This window comes from Falco peregrinus, chromosome 3, assembly GCF_023634155.1.
Source record: "Falco peregrinus isolate bFalPer1 chromosome 3, bFalPer1.pri, whole genome shotgun sequence".
NCBI lineage: Eukaryota > Metazoa > Chordata > Aves > Falconiformes > Falconidae > Falco > Falco peregrinus.
In genome coordinates, this window is record NC_073723.1 from 21,538,319 (window position 1) to 21,557,309 (window position 18,991).

An 18,991-nucleotide genomic window follows, 5' to 3' on the forward strand; every position below is an offset into this window, starting at 1 on the left:
TGAGTAAACCAGCCATTTGTAACATGGCAGAAAAAGAGTCCAACTTCATTTGTAAGGTGTTTTGACATCTACTCATATTGAGGTATTGTCATAGTTCCATATGACTTTCAACACTGTGTAAACTAATAAAAATGAATGTTTTCTGTTTATTTGCAATTATAAGATTGGGCATCCCTTCATCTGTTAAGGTTTAAAACCTTCAAAAGGAGTAATACAAGACCATTATATTGTACCTAACTCAGGGGAAAGTCATATATTGTTAACCAGGTGTGATCAGATCTATTACATACCAGTGATTTTTGCCTCAAGGAGTAGACAAATGGATTGAAATTATTAAAAACCAAAATAAAACAGACTGACAGAACAACAAAACCAGTGTAACATTTTTTAAACCGCGTATCTCAAATCCATAAACATTCAGTATCAAACCCCTATATTGTAAAAAAGGTATCTTAAAAGGATACCATTTAACTGGACTCTTCAGAAGGTTCTGAGCAAATCTTTCACACAGAACTATTAAGGAATCTGACTGGGCATGGGACGAAAGTTAAAAGTAATACCCAAGAAGCAGATCGTGAGCATGGTCAGTTTTCAACTTGACAAATATTAACAGTAGAGTGCCCTAGGGATTTGTACTGAAACAGTGTTATTTTACATATTCTTTCATCTGGAAAAAGGTACACATAGTCAACTGGCAGCTTCTGTGGATAACAAAAATTATTAAGACTACTTTCAGAGCTAATAAAAATTGCGAGGAATACCAGAGGTAGAACAAAGAAAGATTAAGGTCGATGATTAACTCAAAATAATGAACTGCTTGCATACTCTGAAGTTTTCTAGGACTGACAGTCATAGGGAAAAAATTAATGAGCCATTTATTCAGTGCATTCTGGCAAACAAAACCAAAGTATTCCAACCACACACAATGCTACAGCAATACTACACCATACAATAGCTGCAGCAGTACTCAAGAAATTATAACGCATAGTTACAGGACAAGGTTATGTTGAGGATAAATGTATGCAGTCTTCACTTAAAAAATACTTAACTATGTCCATAGGGATATAGGAGTAATTTAATGCACATTTTGAATTTTGCTCCAATTTATCTAATATAACATATATCCAGAGGTACAATATGGAATAAGATGAACTTACATGGCACAGTAGCCTGTAGTATATATTCCCACAATGGGCAAACACTGCATTGTAATACGTGATCACTTATTTCAGTCCTGCAGCTTACTAGAGTGACTTTTCCTTATTGCAACTTTTCCAGCCTGTAGAGCTGTTTTGCACTGCAGAATCAGATGAAAATACTTATTTCTAACATGGTGTTAACTGTATTATAAAAAAAAATCATAATCCAGAAAGACTTCACTTATAAAAACCCCCATTTGCATAGCAAAGCCAATTATTACTGTAAGATACTTAGCCTGTATTATATTTAGGCTAAGCAAGTCACTCAGGTAAAACCTGTAGGATGAATCTTCTATAAGAACACAGCCAACACCATTTACATTATTACAAAAAACCTAACATTTTAATCTTGAAGAGTTTTAAAACATTATTACAATGGGGTTGTGGGAAAGCATGTTATTTCTTAGAAATTAAGTATATCCAAACAATTTTGTGTCTTTTCCAGCTACAAGGTTTGATTTTCCTTGTTCAGTTCCGCATTGCCAACATGGCATTTATGTCCCAGATAAGATTCCGTAACTGATCCATGATCTGCTTCAGCTGCTGATTCTTCTGTTTCAGTTTCTGTGGGAAGAGTTTATTGTAAGATTTTTTAAAAAAATTGGTTCAAATAGTGCACTCAGAAATTCAACTAAAGTTACAGTGTTATCAAATGCTAGATCAATCTTTTTCTCAGTCACCTGTAAGCAGTATTAGTAGGATAATACATCCTCTTTAAAGCACACTCTAAAAATACAAGAAAGCCTCAAAAATTATGGATCATTGCTCTGTGTGTGTGTGTTTCTTTTCACAGCAGTCTTTCTATCAAAAAAGTGATCCCCTCAAAAAACAGAGGCTTGTGAGGATTGGTCCTCTCTTTCCCAAGTCCAAAATATAGCACTCTAAATAGGAAGAAAGAATTCAGGGAACAGGTAAATTTATGTGAATATATGTTGTATAACTTGGATGCACAGAAAAATGAGGGATTAACAGCAGAAATTTGAACAAAGCACAAGGTACAGGTGAAGCCAATCCAGCCCTTCAGGTCAACCCTGATGTGCTAAGGGGTCCCATCTTGAAACAGATAATCCCAAGCATGCTGTATTCTTTGCAATTATGTATTTGTTTTTGTGAACTGCAGAAGCATTTGAAGGAACAGAATAGCAAGCTCACTTTCATTTGGGTGCATAACCAAAAGAAGACTATGTCTTTAGAGAAGAAAGTTCAGCGTGTTAAGACAGGGGTCCTCAAACTGCAGCCCGTGGGCCGGATATGGCACCCCAGGGTCCTCAATCCGGCCCCCAGTATTTACAGACACACACACACCTGGCTGGGGTTGGGGGGGAGAAACCAAGCAGCCGCAGATGACTGCTTGCCACTGCATCCGCGCGCTGGCCCCCTGGTTAAAAAGTTTGAGGACCCCTGTGTTAAGACGTTACACAATCTTCCTAATCTTCCATGTTTCAGAATAATACATGTACTTATTGTCTAATTAATTCATTTTCCTGCTCAAATCAAAGCTGTCAAAAACTAAAGTTACTGTGTATTGTTAGCAGCAACCTACGTCCTTCCGATTTGATAAGATGTCCATCTTCTCACATTAAGAGATCAAACTACTTATTCGTTAGGCAAGTCCCGAGTTCCAAGTAAGGTGAAAGCACAGGGAAGACTTACTACCATCAAAAGAGGACAAATTATTCAAAATGTTTCAGGTTTGACATAACTTTGTTATTTGCACTACACAAATGGCAATACATTTAAAAAGTGACTCAGATCAGTAACATGACCAAAGTAACTGGAACAGTGATAAAAGCAAGCAACAAAAGCAGCAATATCCTAAAAATCAGTCTTCTGAGTTTTGATGCCAACAACACACCAACATTTTTGTCTAGCTGGTCAGCGGGGAAAGGAGTCCAGAGGAAAGCCTGTTCACTTCAGACCCGAAAAAATGGTCTGAAGTAAAATGGTAATTAGGCTTACATTACATGGGAGCATAGTATTTTGAGTAAGGGAAATACTCCTGAACACAGACTTTGGTGGACACATTCCCTGAAGCAGAGACAACACTCAATTCCAGACTCCTGAGAAGGATGGAAAAACAGGTGTAGGACAGTTCACATGCATCTGTAAAGACAAGTAGTATACGATTGTTACTTTATCTGAAGATAATTTTAGATCCTTGTCTTCAGTGAAGAGCTATTTTCTTAGCTCTTCTATTCTACTTTTTCTAGAGACAGAAAAAACATCTAAGTACTATCTCTGGATTGCTAGGCTGAAAAAAGAATAAAGAGAGGGGGAAAATACCCACTTCAGAGAGCATGGTCTCCTAATTGAAATGCATATAGTGATCTCTGTTACCAATCTTTGACAGGCAGTGGTCCACACCACAAAGTACTACATAATTAATATGTTCTGCACCACTGGCAGTGCTGGCCTCTCCTTAAGACTTTGCTGAGCCAGTAAGAACATCTCAACTCAGGTCTAACCTTGGAAAGGTAAGTGAAATGGTCTTCTTGGGAAACGGGCAAGTTCTGTAAGCAGCTTCTGCAGCAACAACAAATTTTCATTTGAACAGATTGCTTGCAAGTTGTCTCCCACTCTTTCCTCCTTTTACTGAAATGACTTGGTTGAACTCTGGACTGCTTCTCAGGATTGACAGTTGTATGAAACAAGAAAAGGTACTTCAACCTACATATATGCTACCGTTTCTGACTATCTGTTCTATGACAGCACAGGAAAATTATCTTATATGAGGCAGTTTATAATGAATTTAAGAGACCTAAATTCACCTTAGATGTGACAGGCATGTTTCTGTTAGTCCCTCTTTGTCAGAAAAATGTTCTGACTGAAAACCAATCCCAAGGGGTCTTTGGTGATATTAATTTTCAATGTGACTAACTATCCATTTTGCCTGACACTGCAAGTACTATGACCAGCATGATGGAGTCAGCAAGGACTGCACCTTCCAGTAACAGACCTTAGCAGGCTTAGGTCAGGTAGGACATTTATAAAAACATGTACAGAAGTACAAAACCTGCATAAATGAAACAGAGTGGGAGAACCATAACATATATCCAGAAAACAGCTGTGTTCCAAGGAACGTCCCATAAAGAACTTGACATGTTTCATACAGATTTGGGTTCAGTAGGACACAGTAACTTCAACTTTGACTGAAAGCAATTTTTTACCTAAACTCATTTTTGGTTCACTTTCATTTCATTTGAAGTCAGTGCTGTCTAGACCAATCCACAACTTTCTATCAGAAACGTGTAAGAACTTTACTTTGCATGCTGCTCCCATCTCTCTCCTCATCTTAAGCCCATCTATCTTTCACATTTTAAAATCGAAACATGACTATGAGTCATTATCCTGCATTCAATCCATTTGTTAAAAGTCCCTTCTTCAGGCAAAGGTAATAGTGTAAATCCTGTGGAAGAGTAAGATTACATTCCAACTGATGCCTGTAAAACCATCCAGAGTACTTGCCTATGTTGACACTCAAGACATTTCTACAGAAACACAATGCTTGTGATAGGCAAGAAAAAATCAAGCCTGCCCCGGCAATTTATACTGTTCTTTTTTAAAGTAAGTCCTTCATAATGAAATCTCTGAAGTAAGAAGGTAGAAAATCCCTTTTTCCTCCTTCAGTTTTACAGTCAAAGGACTTACAACATTACATGCACACAGCAGGAAAAAAAAATTTAGGAAAAATGCCAGGTGATGTTCTAACTTATGGCTACTCAATTGATACCAATGCACAACTTTTGTCATAGTAAATTCACACATCCATCTATTTATAATATTTTTTCAAATTGATAAAAAGTATTCATCACTAATACATTAACTGCTGTGCAATTGAACATTAACAGACTTACTGTTCAGTAACTACAGGTTTTCCTGATGTCCTTCACATGCATAACTGTTCTACCCCTTACTCTGAGATTTTATGAGTTTTCTGCCTCCCTCCTCACCTGACAGCTGAAAGAAAACCCGCTCCTTCTGCGTACGTAACTGTTTGTTCCTGAAACAAGCAGAGACACCAGCGACAGCCTGTGCTCCACTGCACGCTCAATACTTTTCACACACTGAACCAGACAGCAATTGCACGTATCCACTGCTCTTTTGTTCAAAGAGAATAAGCACGTTCATTAAAATAGATGGATGTTTGCTTCATACCGCTTATATACCATTCAACAATGAAGTCTGAGGTCATATTTACTGCGCATCCTCTATGCTATGTAGCTTGTAATGGCATTATCCGTTCCCCAAGGTGCTTCTCCACCAGGCTCCTCAGTGTTACATCCCCATTCTTAACATGAAAATCACACATGTATGATCCTCAGTTACAGATGGCAAACTAAGTCACAGGAACACTAGGGATAAAACCAGAATGCCTACCAACTTTGTTCAGAGATATCTAAGATTCAAGCCCACCCCTAAACTTCGCAAATTAATAGCTGCCCACATACTGAAAGGACAGCTATCACAAGCCATAAGGGGAAGAATAAACAACCACCACAGACATTTTGTGGCAAAGACAAGCATAAAAATCCAGTTCTCAAGAGCAGCTTTCAGTTACTTTCTCCCTACTCACATTAAATCCCTCCTTCTCATTCCCAAATTCTGTTCTTATTCAATACCCTCATGCAAGTTACACGACACATAAACCAGGATTCTTATAATTTTACTTATCGTAATACTGATTCAACATAAAGAGTGCTTATCTGCAACAAAAGCAGAATAGCTCAAGGACTCTTCCAGAAAAGAAAGGAGGAGGAGATGGGAGGAAGAGGAACCAAATGTGAATGTGATAATGTAATAAAGGTTGTATAATAGGCATTTATACAAGGACAAAAGGGGACAATTGGGGTAGCATGGACAGCTTTAAGTCAGTGCTCCCTAACATTTCTCAACTTTGTAACCATGATACTGTTTTGATACAAGAAGCAACATGAAAACTTTGCATGCAACATGTTATATGAAACTGAAAGGAATTATTTCATTATATAGAATAAAATGCATCTGAGTGCTGAGAGAGCTGGCTAATGACATTACAAGACCACTCTACGTAATTTTCTATTGAAGATGGGAAGAGGCTCCTGATGAAAAAAGAAACATCTGAACTCATCTTCAAGAAAGGCAAGGAGCGGGATCCAGAAAGATATAGAAATTACAGGCTGGTCAGCCTAACCCCTGACCCCAGAAAGACTATATACCAAATCCTTCTGCAAGTCATGTCCAGACACATGAATGATAAGGTGACTGGGAACAGTCATCTCTGATTTATCAAAGATGTGTTGTGCTTGACCAACATGACAGCCTTCTATCAAGAAATGACTGGCTCTGTGGCCAAGGGGAGAGCAGGGCATTTTCTTTACTTTCATGTTAGTCAGGCTTTTGACATAGGCTTTTGACACAGTTGCAGGGTTGATGGAAAGCTGACCAGACTATTGGATTCTAAATGTTGTGATCATCAGCATCAAGACCAAGCGGCAGCTGGTCACTCTTGATGTTTCTCAGGTCAATATTCTTAATATCCTCATTAATGACTTATCCATACTTAATGACCTATTCACTGTATCGAAGTATCAAATTTGTTGACATTATCAAATGGGGGGAAGTGGTCGATATACTCAGTGGTAGGATGTCCAACTCAGAGGGGCCTCAACAGGTGGGAAAGGCAGGCCAAAACCTATCCCAGGAACTTCAATTAAAGCAACATCCTACAACTGAAACCAGAATAAACTCACACAACAGCACAAGCAGAGGGCTGACTGAACAGAAAGCAGATTTGCAGAAAAGGACCTGAGATCCTTTTTGAAACTTTCTGACAAGTTGAATGTGAGTCAGCAGTGGACCTTTTTCCAACAATGAAGACAAACTGTACATTGTGCTATATTAGTAAGAGCATGCCTATCAGGTCAAGTGAAATTATTATTCTCCTCTATTTGGCTCTGGAGAACGATTGTCCAATTTGAGGCTCAACAGAAAACACTAACATACTAGAGAACGTCTAGTGGAAGGCCACCAAGATGATTAAAGCTGTATTTGTTCGGTCTCAGGCAGAGAAGGCTAAGGCAGGATCATGATGCTGTCTTCAGTTACCTGATGAAGATCATAGAAAAGACAAAGCTGGACTTCCCTTGAATGTACACAGCAAAAGGATGAGGGGCAGCTGACATGAGTTACAACAAAGAAAATTCCAATGTAACATAAGGAAAACTTTCATAGTGAAAGCTGACATTTAAGAAGGGCTCAGAAAGGGTGACATTTCCATCCTTACAGTTAATTCAAAATGCTACTGGATATAAGCCTGAGCAACTGGATCTAACCTTGCTCATCGGCCCTGCTTTGAGCTGGGGGTTGAATCAGATAATCTCCAGACCTGCCACTGAGCCTAAATTCCTCTATGATTCTATCATTGCAGACACCCAGTTTTGGTACCCAAAACAGGATAGAACTGCTCCCAGTGCAGATTAATTTGCTTAGAATGTGTCCAAATCAAAAACTCTTCCCCTCTTGTTAAAGTGTTCTTTGGTGCAAATTCATAGTTTAGGTGAAAAAGGACTCTACAAATAGAAAACAAATTAAAAATACGTGCAAATAGTTTGAAAAACAGTTTAAAAGGAATTTAGGTTTTCAGCATTGTCAAAAGTAGTTTCCAGGTGAATTTCCCTAAAGAGAAAGACTAATTGCAAATTGCTGTCATTTTAAGGACTACTTCACTAAACAACACCAGCTGCAGTGCACAATGCTTTTGCTATCAAAAAAGCCCAGAGCTAAACTCTTAAAACTAAACAGCTTAACTTAAAAGCCTGTCATGTAGATTGCCTTTTCCTCTCTTAGCAAGATTACTGTTAACCAGTTAGCAAAGATTAATTAAGAATATCAAACATGATTGTTTTCTAAAGAGTCACCTGGAACGTCCTAATGCTATTTCACATAGTTTCATTTTCACCCAAATGAGCTGAGATGGCTAATTATGTGATGATTTTCCTAAGTGCCTCATTTGAAATGAGACCTACAGCAACTGAAAAACCAAAGCTGTACTTGCTCCATTTCTAAAAACAAGTGGTAAAGAAAACTGCTGATATGGCAGCAACACAAGATTAAAGTGTTCTCAGTTTGTGATTTTATATGTTCTGTTGTAAGTTCTGTCACCATGGGCCCAAGGTGAGCCTGACATCTTGAAAATACTACAGATGATGCTATATTTAGAAGGTAAAAAGCCTGTAGACAGAATATTAAAAGACTCAAAAAACATGAAGACAAGCGAGTAAATTTTGGTAATGGCTTCCAAGTGTTGCAAATAGTAATTATGTTCAGTGGAAACTGTATTGGAACTTGTATTAGTAGACTAATGCAAATGCTAAACTGATTCTGGAACAGTAAATTATTTATCCCAGAGAAAGAGTTACCACCTCAACAATTTACCACCCCAGAAAACAAATAGAGATAAAAGCAATAAGCAACATTTTTTGGAACTGCAGGAGAGGATTGTTTGGTATGGAAGGTAGAAGTAGTCAGTGCTCAATAAATGGTTTGTTTGGTTATGTCATAGTAAGAATGCACTCTTCTTAGTGCTGGCAAAAATCCCTTTTGTTTTTAAGCTTAATAGGTTTCACTTAAACTTACAATTGCTAAACATTACTGAATTGCTAGAACATAAATTCATTACCTCATGAACTGATCTGTGTTTTAAATTAATGGGTAAGTACTTCTTAACCAAGGTGAGCACATTAAACTTTCTGACCTAGAAGATAAGTCTAATATAGCAGAATAAATAAATAAATAAGACCAGAAGACGTCACTGTAGTGTAAACTGACATCAAAGCCTACTGGTATTTGGGAACTCTGCTACATCAACAGGTTCTCCTGCCCCATGAGTGACATGGTGAGTATCAGAAGTACGTGATGTGACACTCCTCCACTGAGGATGCTCCCTTCCCAGACAACTGTGGTAGCAAAGCAGAGTTGCTATGTATTGAAATCAGCGGCTTCTGGAAGGAGGGGTGCTTTTCTGTGAGAATATATGATCCACAAGGTTTATATGATCTACTAGCTTCGGCTGTGCTCCACATGGCAGGGCAGTTAGTGTTTTTCACATACATTCAGAGCCACCGAAGAGGTCAGACTGGCTGGGTATCACAGCAAGAAGGGCGAAATTAAGAGACCCATGAAAGGTCTAAGAATCCAAATGTCTCAACAGCGTCAAAGTATTGGGTTATCGCAATACTGCTTTTTTGGCACCAGTAACATGCAAGACTGAAAAAATACTGCCTATCACAGCAAAAAGGACTAGGTGAGAGAAGGACAATCAGCTGAAGGAAGAAAAGATAGTGGGTCAAGAATCTTAATCTGTCATGTTGGCTTCACTGTCACAGCATTTTTGTCAACATTTTGTATTACTGAAATTTTGCTAAACTAAATTAAGCAAAACCGAGTTGGGAGGCGGACATTACATACTACAGAGGACTGAAAAGCTGTAGAACCATAGAGGGCTATTTGAGCCCAGCAGCCACTGTCAGAAATTAGACCAATTAATCTGTGTTTTTTTCTTTGCAAAAATAAGGATTTATTTATTTCTAGTCATAAAACCCAAAGCATTTCCTATTCTGCAATGTATTAAAATTTGCACTCTGAAAGTGGTAGTGGGTGTGCTTATACAGCTGGAGGGAAACAAAAGAAAAAAATTTTTTCAGAATTTTTTCGGATACAAGAAGTTTAAATTTCTTTTGCAGCAGTTACTAAGTATTTGTCCACAGAATACTAGAGAAAGTTCAACTACCTTGTGAAGATTTACTGTGGAAAATCTGGAAATTTGCTCTAGGCATTTAAGTGTAAATACAGGATTTCAGACCAGATTTAAGTGAAGGTTTTAACACATTCTTAATTACCAGTTTGCTACCAATGTTCCTGTAACACCATCAACCTTTTTAAGGTTCAGAACTCATCATAAACATTTATGAAATTCTTCTCACAAGATCACACCAAGGATGTTTAAAAACATATTAGCATACTAGTACAACAACAAGGGCAAAAACATGTCATAGAACTATTAAAAACACAGCAAATACGGACAGTTAAGCTTATTAACACTTAAAGACTGGAAATAAATGTGCATAAATTCACAGTATAGCATTACATATAATATAATATATACAACCGTGCCACATCAGCACTGAACAGAAAGATATAACAGGAAAGCTGGCAAGTGCTTTTTTCTAAATTCACAGAGTCCTAATTTTCTCCTGTAAAATATGCATGCATTTTTCTAAATAAATGGGTTATGAAAAATTCAGTACACCTGATTGTTGAAGACAAACTAAAATATCGGAAGTATTTAAAAGCTGAAAATCCACCAATTATTCTCTCCATAAAGAAATATTTTACTCATTTATTTCCTTTGTTCAGTTATTTTTGTAGATCGTGCCTCCTTTTTGCTAAGCATTTACAGAAATTACAGCAACAGAAATATTTAATTAATCCTATCTTTGCACTTTACAGATTGAAGAAACAATATTCAAAACTGTGGTCTGGTAAAACTACGTATTTTTAATCTCATTATATTAGCATTTACTACAGCACATTTATTTTAAAATTTGAATCCATCTTTAGTAATTGTACTCAATTGCATACTGCCACTCAAACTGAAAATTTAACAGCACCTTTATCATACATAGTATATTTTTTCTGAATGTGTCAAGATTCGCTAAATGCTACACTTAACAAATGGAACGGTCTTCCTCAAACTGTCAAAATACAGAAGGTAGCTCTGGAAATCCCTTACCAACTACATTACTGCAATAATATTTACAAATTTGATGTTGAATATCCATTTTTTTAACACCCTGAAGGTAAGTTTTGAAGAGAAGTAAGTTCCAACAGGCACCTTACCTCAACCTGTGCTGCCAATATCTAGTGGGTTAAGCATAAACATAATACACCATATTCAGAAGAATATGTGTTGGTTTAAAAAGAGGAACAAGTTTAAATTGTCAGGAAACCTAAACTCTACTGTACCACAGGTACAGCTAAAAAGACCCTGCTTACTAAAACTCTGAAATAGTTACATGCGAGAAGTATTTATTACCAGGTTTGATGGTAGTCATCACACATACTGCATTTAGTACAGCAATCTAGAAATTTAAGCTTTGTAATGACAAAGTGACAGTCTCAGTTTTAGGCAAATTAATTTCAACTTTGTTACCTTATTTACTTCCATGATTTCCCTTCTCTCTTCACTAGCAAAACGGAGCTGACTTGCAGCACCACGATCATCATGCTTGGAGCTGTCCTCTTCAACATATGGAATAAGTTGCTGTGAAGACAAGAAACATTAGCTTGGGGTGGGGAATAGAAGGGGAGGGGGAGAAAAAAAAAGAAAACAAAACCAGGAGATACATACGGTGCTACCATTTTCTCCGAAGGTTCAAACTTCCCAAGAGGAAGTGGAGACAAGATTACTTTGTCACCTCAACCCAAAGACCTTGGAATGATCTCAGTCAGTTCTCCAGGAAAACAGTGTGCTTCAAAAAGACACAACCCCACATATTACCATGCCCAGACCTAAGCAATTTCACAACTGTGGGCAGAACCCGGTCTTTACATTATAAGATGTTTATCATAGATAATCCTTTTATTCTTGAATTCTGCAGATTGCGATTTTAAAATTTACTATTCCACACTGTGAAATACCACAAACATGAAGTTATTATTATAAAGTATTTCAGTGATATGTGAAACACAATTATGACTGGCTTTATATAGCTACTTGGTTAATACCCTAATTATGACTATGGTAGTGAGCCTCTGATTGGCTGTTCTTACAGTCAGGCCCACAGTTACCTAATAGGAGTTTTTCCGTAAGAATTTCCCACTGTGATCTCCTCAGGGACACAGAATCATAGATTTGTTTTCGTTGGAAAAGATCATAGGGTACTCCTTCCCTGTAAGCTTCTACAAAACCCAAAATCTTTGATTTCTAAACAAATACTAATGCGTGTTCCCTTCCTAAAAAAAAATAAATTAAAAAGCATCAGTAATACTACATACAAAACAAATATTTGCTTCTGTGTCAGAATATTCCCAAGCTACTAGCATCTTATTAAAAAATAATTATAAGCTGTAGCATTTTATACATGTGTATCCAGAAAGTCTACAATAGTCTGTTGTAGATTTTTCTGTCCGAACTGAGAAAAGCTAAAGCTGACAGCAAAATTACATACTTGTTCACATACACATTACAGATAAATGAGCATATAGTAATTGATGTAATTGAGCAAGAAGACATTAAAAGTCTTGGAGCAAGTTGTTCATCGAATGCATGTTAACTTGTTACTTAGCTTGGGGTATGATCTTATGAAGCATGCAGCAGCATTCTTCAGCATTTTGATGGAAAACTTACTTCGGTTTAACCCCCTGAAAATTTAATTTCCTTCTATACGAAAACTTCCATAGGTCATTCTTATTAAGCTTATCAAAATGGACAAAAACTACCACACTAAACTCTTCCATGAAAACATAGTAAAGGTTAACAACTTACTACATTTGCATACCATAAAGACGCAGTAGTGTGGCTGCTAAATACTCTTGGAAAGAACTCCTCTCTGATGGAAAAATCAAGTACCACTCAAAGCAGAACATTTCCTTTTGAAACCTCCCATCTTTCAGAAAAGCTAGTAGAAAAATAAAAAAAAAAAAAGCAAAGAACTAAACCTAACACATAAATGAAGTAGGAAATTCAATCAGTTAGAGAACTCTGTAGCCAGATCTGCTTCACAATTATCTCAGGCCTTGATACGTTGCTTAACAGAAAGTTGGTAAGAATACCTATTACATTGCTAGTACACATTAACGAAAAAATATGAAAACATTTGTATCAATAATGATAGGCTAGGGAATTTTAGTAGATACTGACTTCTCTTGACTGTGTAAAAATAATAATTGATATTCTTTAAAGATATGGTTAGAATGTTCAGTCATTAAATGTCTGAGAATATTCCTGAAAAGCTGAAATAAGAATTTAAGATAACTGATCCAAAAGGAATGGTGTGCCACTCTCATTCACTCTAACCAATAAAACATGAGAAGGCAGGCATTCTATTAACTTCAGAGAAGAAAAGACTAAGTAAATGAAAGAAAAAGAATTCCAACTATCGATACAAAATTACGCTGTCCTTTAGGTATCAGTGAGACACTGAGTTAAAAAAAAAAAGCTTAAAGTGACTACTCCTTTCTCTATGGAAATTCTTTTTCCATCCTGATAACAAGAAAAAAAACTGTGAAAAGTGAAAAAAGAAAAAAAAAAACAAAACTACCAACGCTACCTCATCCCAACCCTATGGGAAAACCAGACACATCAAAAGCTTTTAAAGGGGACACAAGTATTCAACTACTGCAAACAACTCAACAAACCATGCAAAAAGTTTTATTTTTTTTAAAGGGAAAGTTCTCTTACTCCCTTGCTTGCTGTAAGGTTTCCAGGTACCTTTCTCTGAAATACATGGCAGTGACTGCTGTCAGAAGTAGATTAGTAGTTTAGAACGGACTATACAGAAAGGACTTCTTAATTTCTTTATTTTCAACTACTCAGTGAAGAGACTCAAATACAAAAGATAATGCTTATATTATTAAAACTCAATGGACAATCAGAAGTTCATTAATGGAGTTGCCTCAGAGGCAGTATTTAAAGAACTTCATAGTTCTGGTTAATATAGAACAGTAATAACTCAAACCATAACACAAAACAGGCTTTAAGGGTATTACTAGGAATTAGAAACAGCTTATGTGGGGGGAAAATAAACTTTTGACTTTACTAGGAATAGCATCTTTATTAGGCAAAAACTTTGGACGATCCTCCCTCCTGGAAGTCCTACACCGCTAACTTTTCCATCACCACTGCATGTTCAGGTTTGGTTCATCCTGGCTAAGCAGGTTACGAGTAGCTGACTGAGGGAACCATGGAGGCACAGACTGATGGCCAGAGCAACAGAATAAAGCATTATTACTCAGGGAGCCAGGCTGGAAGGTGAGAGCTTAAAGCAGACTTTTACCCACTGTAACTGCTTTTTTAAAAAAACTTGCCCTGACCCTTTTTTCCCTAGGGGAAACAAATCGGTGAATGTGCCAAGAAGCCTCAGGAAAAAGGCTAAAATTTTAGATGAAGTTTGATTTCAAAACTGGATCCCTCCCAGCTGGTAAGAATTGTTGATATTAGTGTGAAAATTTCAAAATCTTTCAACCAGCTCCACATAATAAACAGAATGAAGTCCACCAAATAATTCTAGTTTCATTTAAAACTTGTTATCAGTCTCTGACAACTCAGGAGAGTGGATGATATGCTAAGGAGAGTTCAGTTATTCTGATTTGTAATTTATATATGAATAAAGATACTTACTTCTATGGGAACAGGATCAAGCCCAGCACAGTTTTCATTGCATTTGTCATAAACTAATCTCAGTTTTCTGAAGAGTATTGATAGCTGACGGAGATGTTCCTGCAGCTTTCCCAGTCTGTCTTGATACGTTCCAGTATGGTAAGTAACACCATTCGGTAACTTAAGAGAACCAAAACCCCAAAACATTAAGAATATTATGTTCAAGTTTCTGTCACACAAAATAAATTAACTAAAATAAATCTGAGGGGGTGTGTGTACATTTAAAAATAAGACAATCACACTATCCCCACAGAAATCACTGAAACTTCTATCTTTTTTATCAGCAAAATTCTGTATTTTATCTGCTCATCTGATGTGCCAAATCACTTCTGTCAAACAGCTTCATGTATTCAACGCTTTAGTCATTCTCAATCCTTCTGTAACTCTTTTCAGTTAATGTCTTCAAAGTGCTTAAGCATGGTTCTGTTGTTATCTGAGTATTATACTTCCAGACTTTGTGTCTCAACCGCAGGTCACAATTCAGACACAAAGTGAATTCACTCAGCGTGAAAACACTTAAGAGTTGGCAAACTCTAACTACATATATATATATGTGTGTATATATATATATGTATATGTACACACACCTAAGATAACTACAGAAGGAAACTGTCAGAGCCATGAAAACACAGAGAAAATGGAAGTGATGATTTATTTTCTGCTCTCAACAGAGAAACACAACAAAAGTTTGTACATTTTCTCAGTAAGTAGACACAAATAAGGATTATGTCTGCTTTATTAACAAAAAGAAATGTCAAAAAGTCCTAGACTGAAAATATATAAGGAAAAGATCAATGAAAATTTCTCTGAAATTATGACCCAGATGCTATCAAAACCAGAGAAACATAACCAGCATTTAAACAGACCTCACTATTCATAAAGGAAAACACAGATACTAAGTGTATTTAGAGTATATTTATTGTGGGGGCAATAACAAATCAGCATTCTTTAATTTTTCCCATCTTCACTTAATATACAGGAGTAATCAAACATATTAAGAGTAGTATTCACTTCTCCAGTCAATCCCTCTTTTCAAAGCCGTTTGATCAAGTTATGTATTTAAATGTCCTAAGCTCCTATATCTCCCGTGCCCATATATATATTGGCAAAAACATGGCAAGTTGAGGACCATAAAAAGAAGTTATTTCTCACCTGCATGTTCCTCAGTAACTGGAAGATTTCCATCGTTCGAAACACAATATCCTGCACAGTCTCTTGGCCAATACGACAGAGTGAAGCTGTATTTACCTCCCGAGCTGCTTGAGCCTGTGCCCCTGAGAAGGCACCAGGCGGCATTCCTGTCCCAGCGAGAGGGGGAGTTGACATCCCTTGACATTAACTGGTCCCACTGAGTCAAGCTGCACAAAGAAGTTAAGATGAATGATTAAGTACTTGTTTGAGTGTATCATAACAACTTCCATATGGCGGTTATACCATCCCTTTTCCCCCTACGTGGCCCTATCCAAGATAAAACTGTTCGACTGAGGAGAAGATTGCTCAGCGCATCACCCTTTGGTTTGGACACCAGTCCCGTAACCACTGCAGCTTCGCTGGGCAGCTGAACAGGGGGTGCTTCTCGCACCCCTCCCCTCACAGCGCCCACCAGGAGGGCCCCTGCCCCGACCTGTCGTCAGGGGACACGAGAAGCTCTTTTGCCCGGCTCCAGCACGGAAAATCGCATCCCCGCTCCCGAGCTCCGGGCCCAGCACCTGCCCAGCGCTCCTCCCTCCGCTGCCGGGCACGGCCCGAGGCGCCGCTCGCCCGCCCCGCAGGCCGGGAGGGGCCAGGGCACAGGCGGTGTCCCGGGACCCCGCAGGCCGGCCCCCACGGCCCCGCCGGCCCGCTCCGGGGCTGCGGGCCCCCCAGACGAGCAGGCCCCCCGCTACCTCCCCACTTAGCGCGGCCGCCCGAGGAGCCGCGCCGCGCTGCCGGGACGGGGCGCGACCCGTCCTTCGCCTGCCGGGGGCCGCCCCGCGCTCCGCAGCCCCTCCCCGGGGACGCCCGGCTGGTAACGGGAGCACGGGAGGCAGCGAGACCCCCCGGGGGGAGGGCGAAGCACCCCCAGGCCTCCCCCGCGGGCGGTGGCCGGTACTCACGGGGCACCGGGGCGCCGCGTCGCCCTGGAAACGCGCAGGCGGAAGCGCTCGGGCTTCCCGGGCGGAAGGCGGGCGCCCCGGCGGCGGAAGGGACGTCACGGGAGGCGCCGGGAGCGGCGGCGGCGGTAGGGGTTAGCGCCGCGGGCCGCATGGATATGTGTAGGTTGAGCAGTCAGGGCAGAGTCGCAGCAGGTGTCTGCGAAGTGACACCCCCCCGTAATGAAGGTGGGGATTGAGACATACCAGTTTTGTAATTTATTTTTTTTTTTAGATCATGCTGATAAATTGCTGAGTATCTGTTTTCGGGTGTGCGTGTACACATGCACGCCTATATTAATTTTATAGCTTTATAGGTGTACTACTACTACGGCTACTGATTGCATAGAAGCATTTTTGCCAGTATAGACGAGCCTTCCGCTTTGGCCTTCCGATATCACTGGACTGGCGTGGGTTTGAAGCGCTTTGGTGTTCCCCACCCCGAGTGCTTGTGCTAACACCATTCAGCTGGTGCTGTTCCGAAGTACAGAGAAGGCCTCCTGTGTGATGGAGAAGGAATATCCTCAGAAAGAAACCACACAGCGTCTGTGAGGGCCGATAGATAACAGACTGTACAATAGTTTGTGCTTACTGGCTGGCTGTATAAAGAAAAAATTATTCATATGCAAAAACTAAAAAAAAAAATTTTTCCAGTTGGTGGTGTACTGTGAGTGATTTTGACAATTAAGTACCTGAAAATACAGAAGAGGACATTTATATACTTGCAGCTTCTTACGCATTCTTAGGAAGTACGGTCTTCAGGTAGTTGTGCTGTATTAAAACTCATCTTTTGTACAAAATGCGTCGTGTTTGTAATGCTGTAAAAATAAATCAGAAGTTTGACACATCGTATACAGCCTTTATTAAAGAAGAAAGGAGTCAAGGAACATTCAGAACCATACAAACTTGCTGTCAGAGGCATCATGCTGTAGAAAACATTTTTTACTTGAGATTAATGAGGGGAAACACCACCCCTTTACCTAAATTGAAGCTTTTTGCTAACTGGCTGAATTCTCTCTAGCAGGCTGCTTTTGCCAAGGCGCAGGGTAAATAATTACGTTTTAACAAAGACCTTAGAAACCACTTTTGTATCTTTTATACTTAAACAGATAGAAAAAAGTGTTTATGAAAGCAAGAGAGGGATATTTTCAGACCATAAAAGAACATCCCATGGTGTCTGGCTAGAGAAAGCTTGGGAATAAAAGCTCCCAAAGATTTTCTAAGGGCTTTTTTGAAGGCTTACATCTTGGTTCACTGTTCATTAAGGAAATGATGCAACTGTTCGAGAGTTGAACACAAAGGATAACGTTTTCCTTTTCTGATTGCATGCCCATGAGCTGTGTTCACACTGCTTGACTTGCTGCCCCAAATCTGATGACTTGAGAGTAATGAGTGATTCAGACCACATACTGTTCAGGGCTGCCAGACACGGACTCCATATACAGTCATATCCTGAAGTGTATGACTGCCACGTACAGTAGGCAGTTGAAATACAGAGCCAAGTCTGCATGTGAAGGGTGCTGAAGAATGTTGCTAGGAGGCCTGATGTTATTCATTGCCAATCTGTGGAACCATCTAAATCTGATTTTTTGCTCCTAGACAAAGGAATCTCCTCTTTTTAGATAAGGAATGTTTTCTTGGTTGAATGGGAAAATGATGAATATAGGTTTTGCTTTTTAAAAGCAATCCGTTAAGCAGCCATTGTCTGACTTCAGTTTGGGCCAAGTGCTTTCATCTGGAAGGTGTCCAAATCAGAGTTCATCTCTCACATCCATTTCAATTTCTGTGGCATCAGTTCAAGCAGTGTGATAGGATGCTGCAGCCTTTGTTGCTGGGTTGTAGAGAAGCTACCAAAAAACTAACAAAGCCTGTGTCTACACGTAGTATTCTAGTCCAACCAACTGTAACCCAGATTGGAAATCGGGACTGAGTAGCTACTTCAATGATTATAATTTTCACAGTAATAATGATTATTGTGATTTTTATGTGATTTATTTTGTATTTCGAGAAGTTCTCACTCATATATGCTGAGCAGCTCCAAAGATGGTATGGCTATCCTCTATCAGGAAAGCAAAAATCCTCAGAAGTGAGGCAAGAGGATAATTGTTACTTTTGTTTAAACAATTTTCTGTAAATCGGTTGATATGCTTGCAAGGCAATATGAATCATTGTATTTAAAAATAAACAACTGGTGGAATTCCTGAATCACCCTCTGTTTTCCTTGAATAGAAGAGCGTACTCCC

General features: G+C 38.9%; 1 protein-coding gene across 1 annotated transcript; it reads right to left on the reverse strand.

Moving 5' to 3' along the window:
* Window positions 1–456: 456 nt before the first annotated feature.
* Window positions 457–16,789, reverse strand: MED30 (mediator complex subunit 30). Its single transcript, XM_055800130.1, has 5 exons — window positions 16,713–16,789; window positions 15,769–15,974; window positions 14,578–14,736; window positions 11,389–11,499; window positions 457–1,763 (listed from the first exon to the last, which is right to left on the reverse strand). The coding sequence occupies exons 2-5, from the start codon at window positions 15,940–15,942 to the stop codon at window positions 1,668–1,670; spliced, it is 540 nt and encodes a 179-aa protein (XP_055656105.1). The 5' UTR covers window positions 15,943–15,974; window positions 16,713–16,789; the 3' UTR covers window positions 457–1,667.
* Between the last annotated feature and the right edge of the window lie 2,202 nt (window positions 16,790–18,991).

Bases quoted from the DNA above. Each gene is read 5' to 3' on its own strand.
- MED30 (XM_055800130.1), bottom strand. From the start codon at position 15,942: ATGTCAACTCCCCCTCTCGCTGGGACAGGAATGCCGCCTGGTGCCTTC. The intron at 14,737-15,768 runs GTGAGAAATAAC...GGTTCTCTTAAG, and splicing joins AGTTACTGAGGAACATGCAG to TTACCGAATGGTGTTACTTA. The intron at 1,764-11,388 runs GTAACAAAGTTG...CTCTTCCCACAG, and splicing joins AAATCATGGAAGTAAATAAG to AAACTGAAACAGAAGAATCA.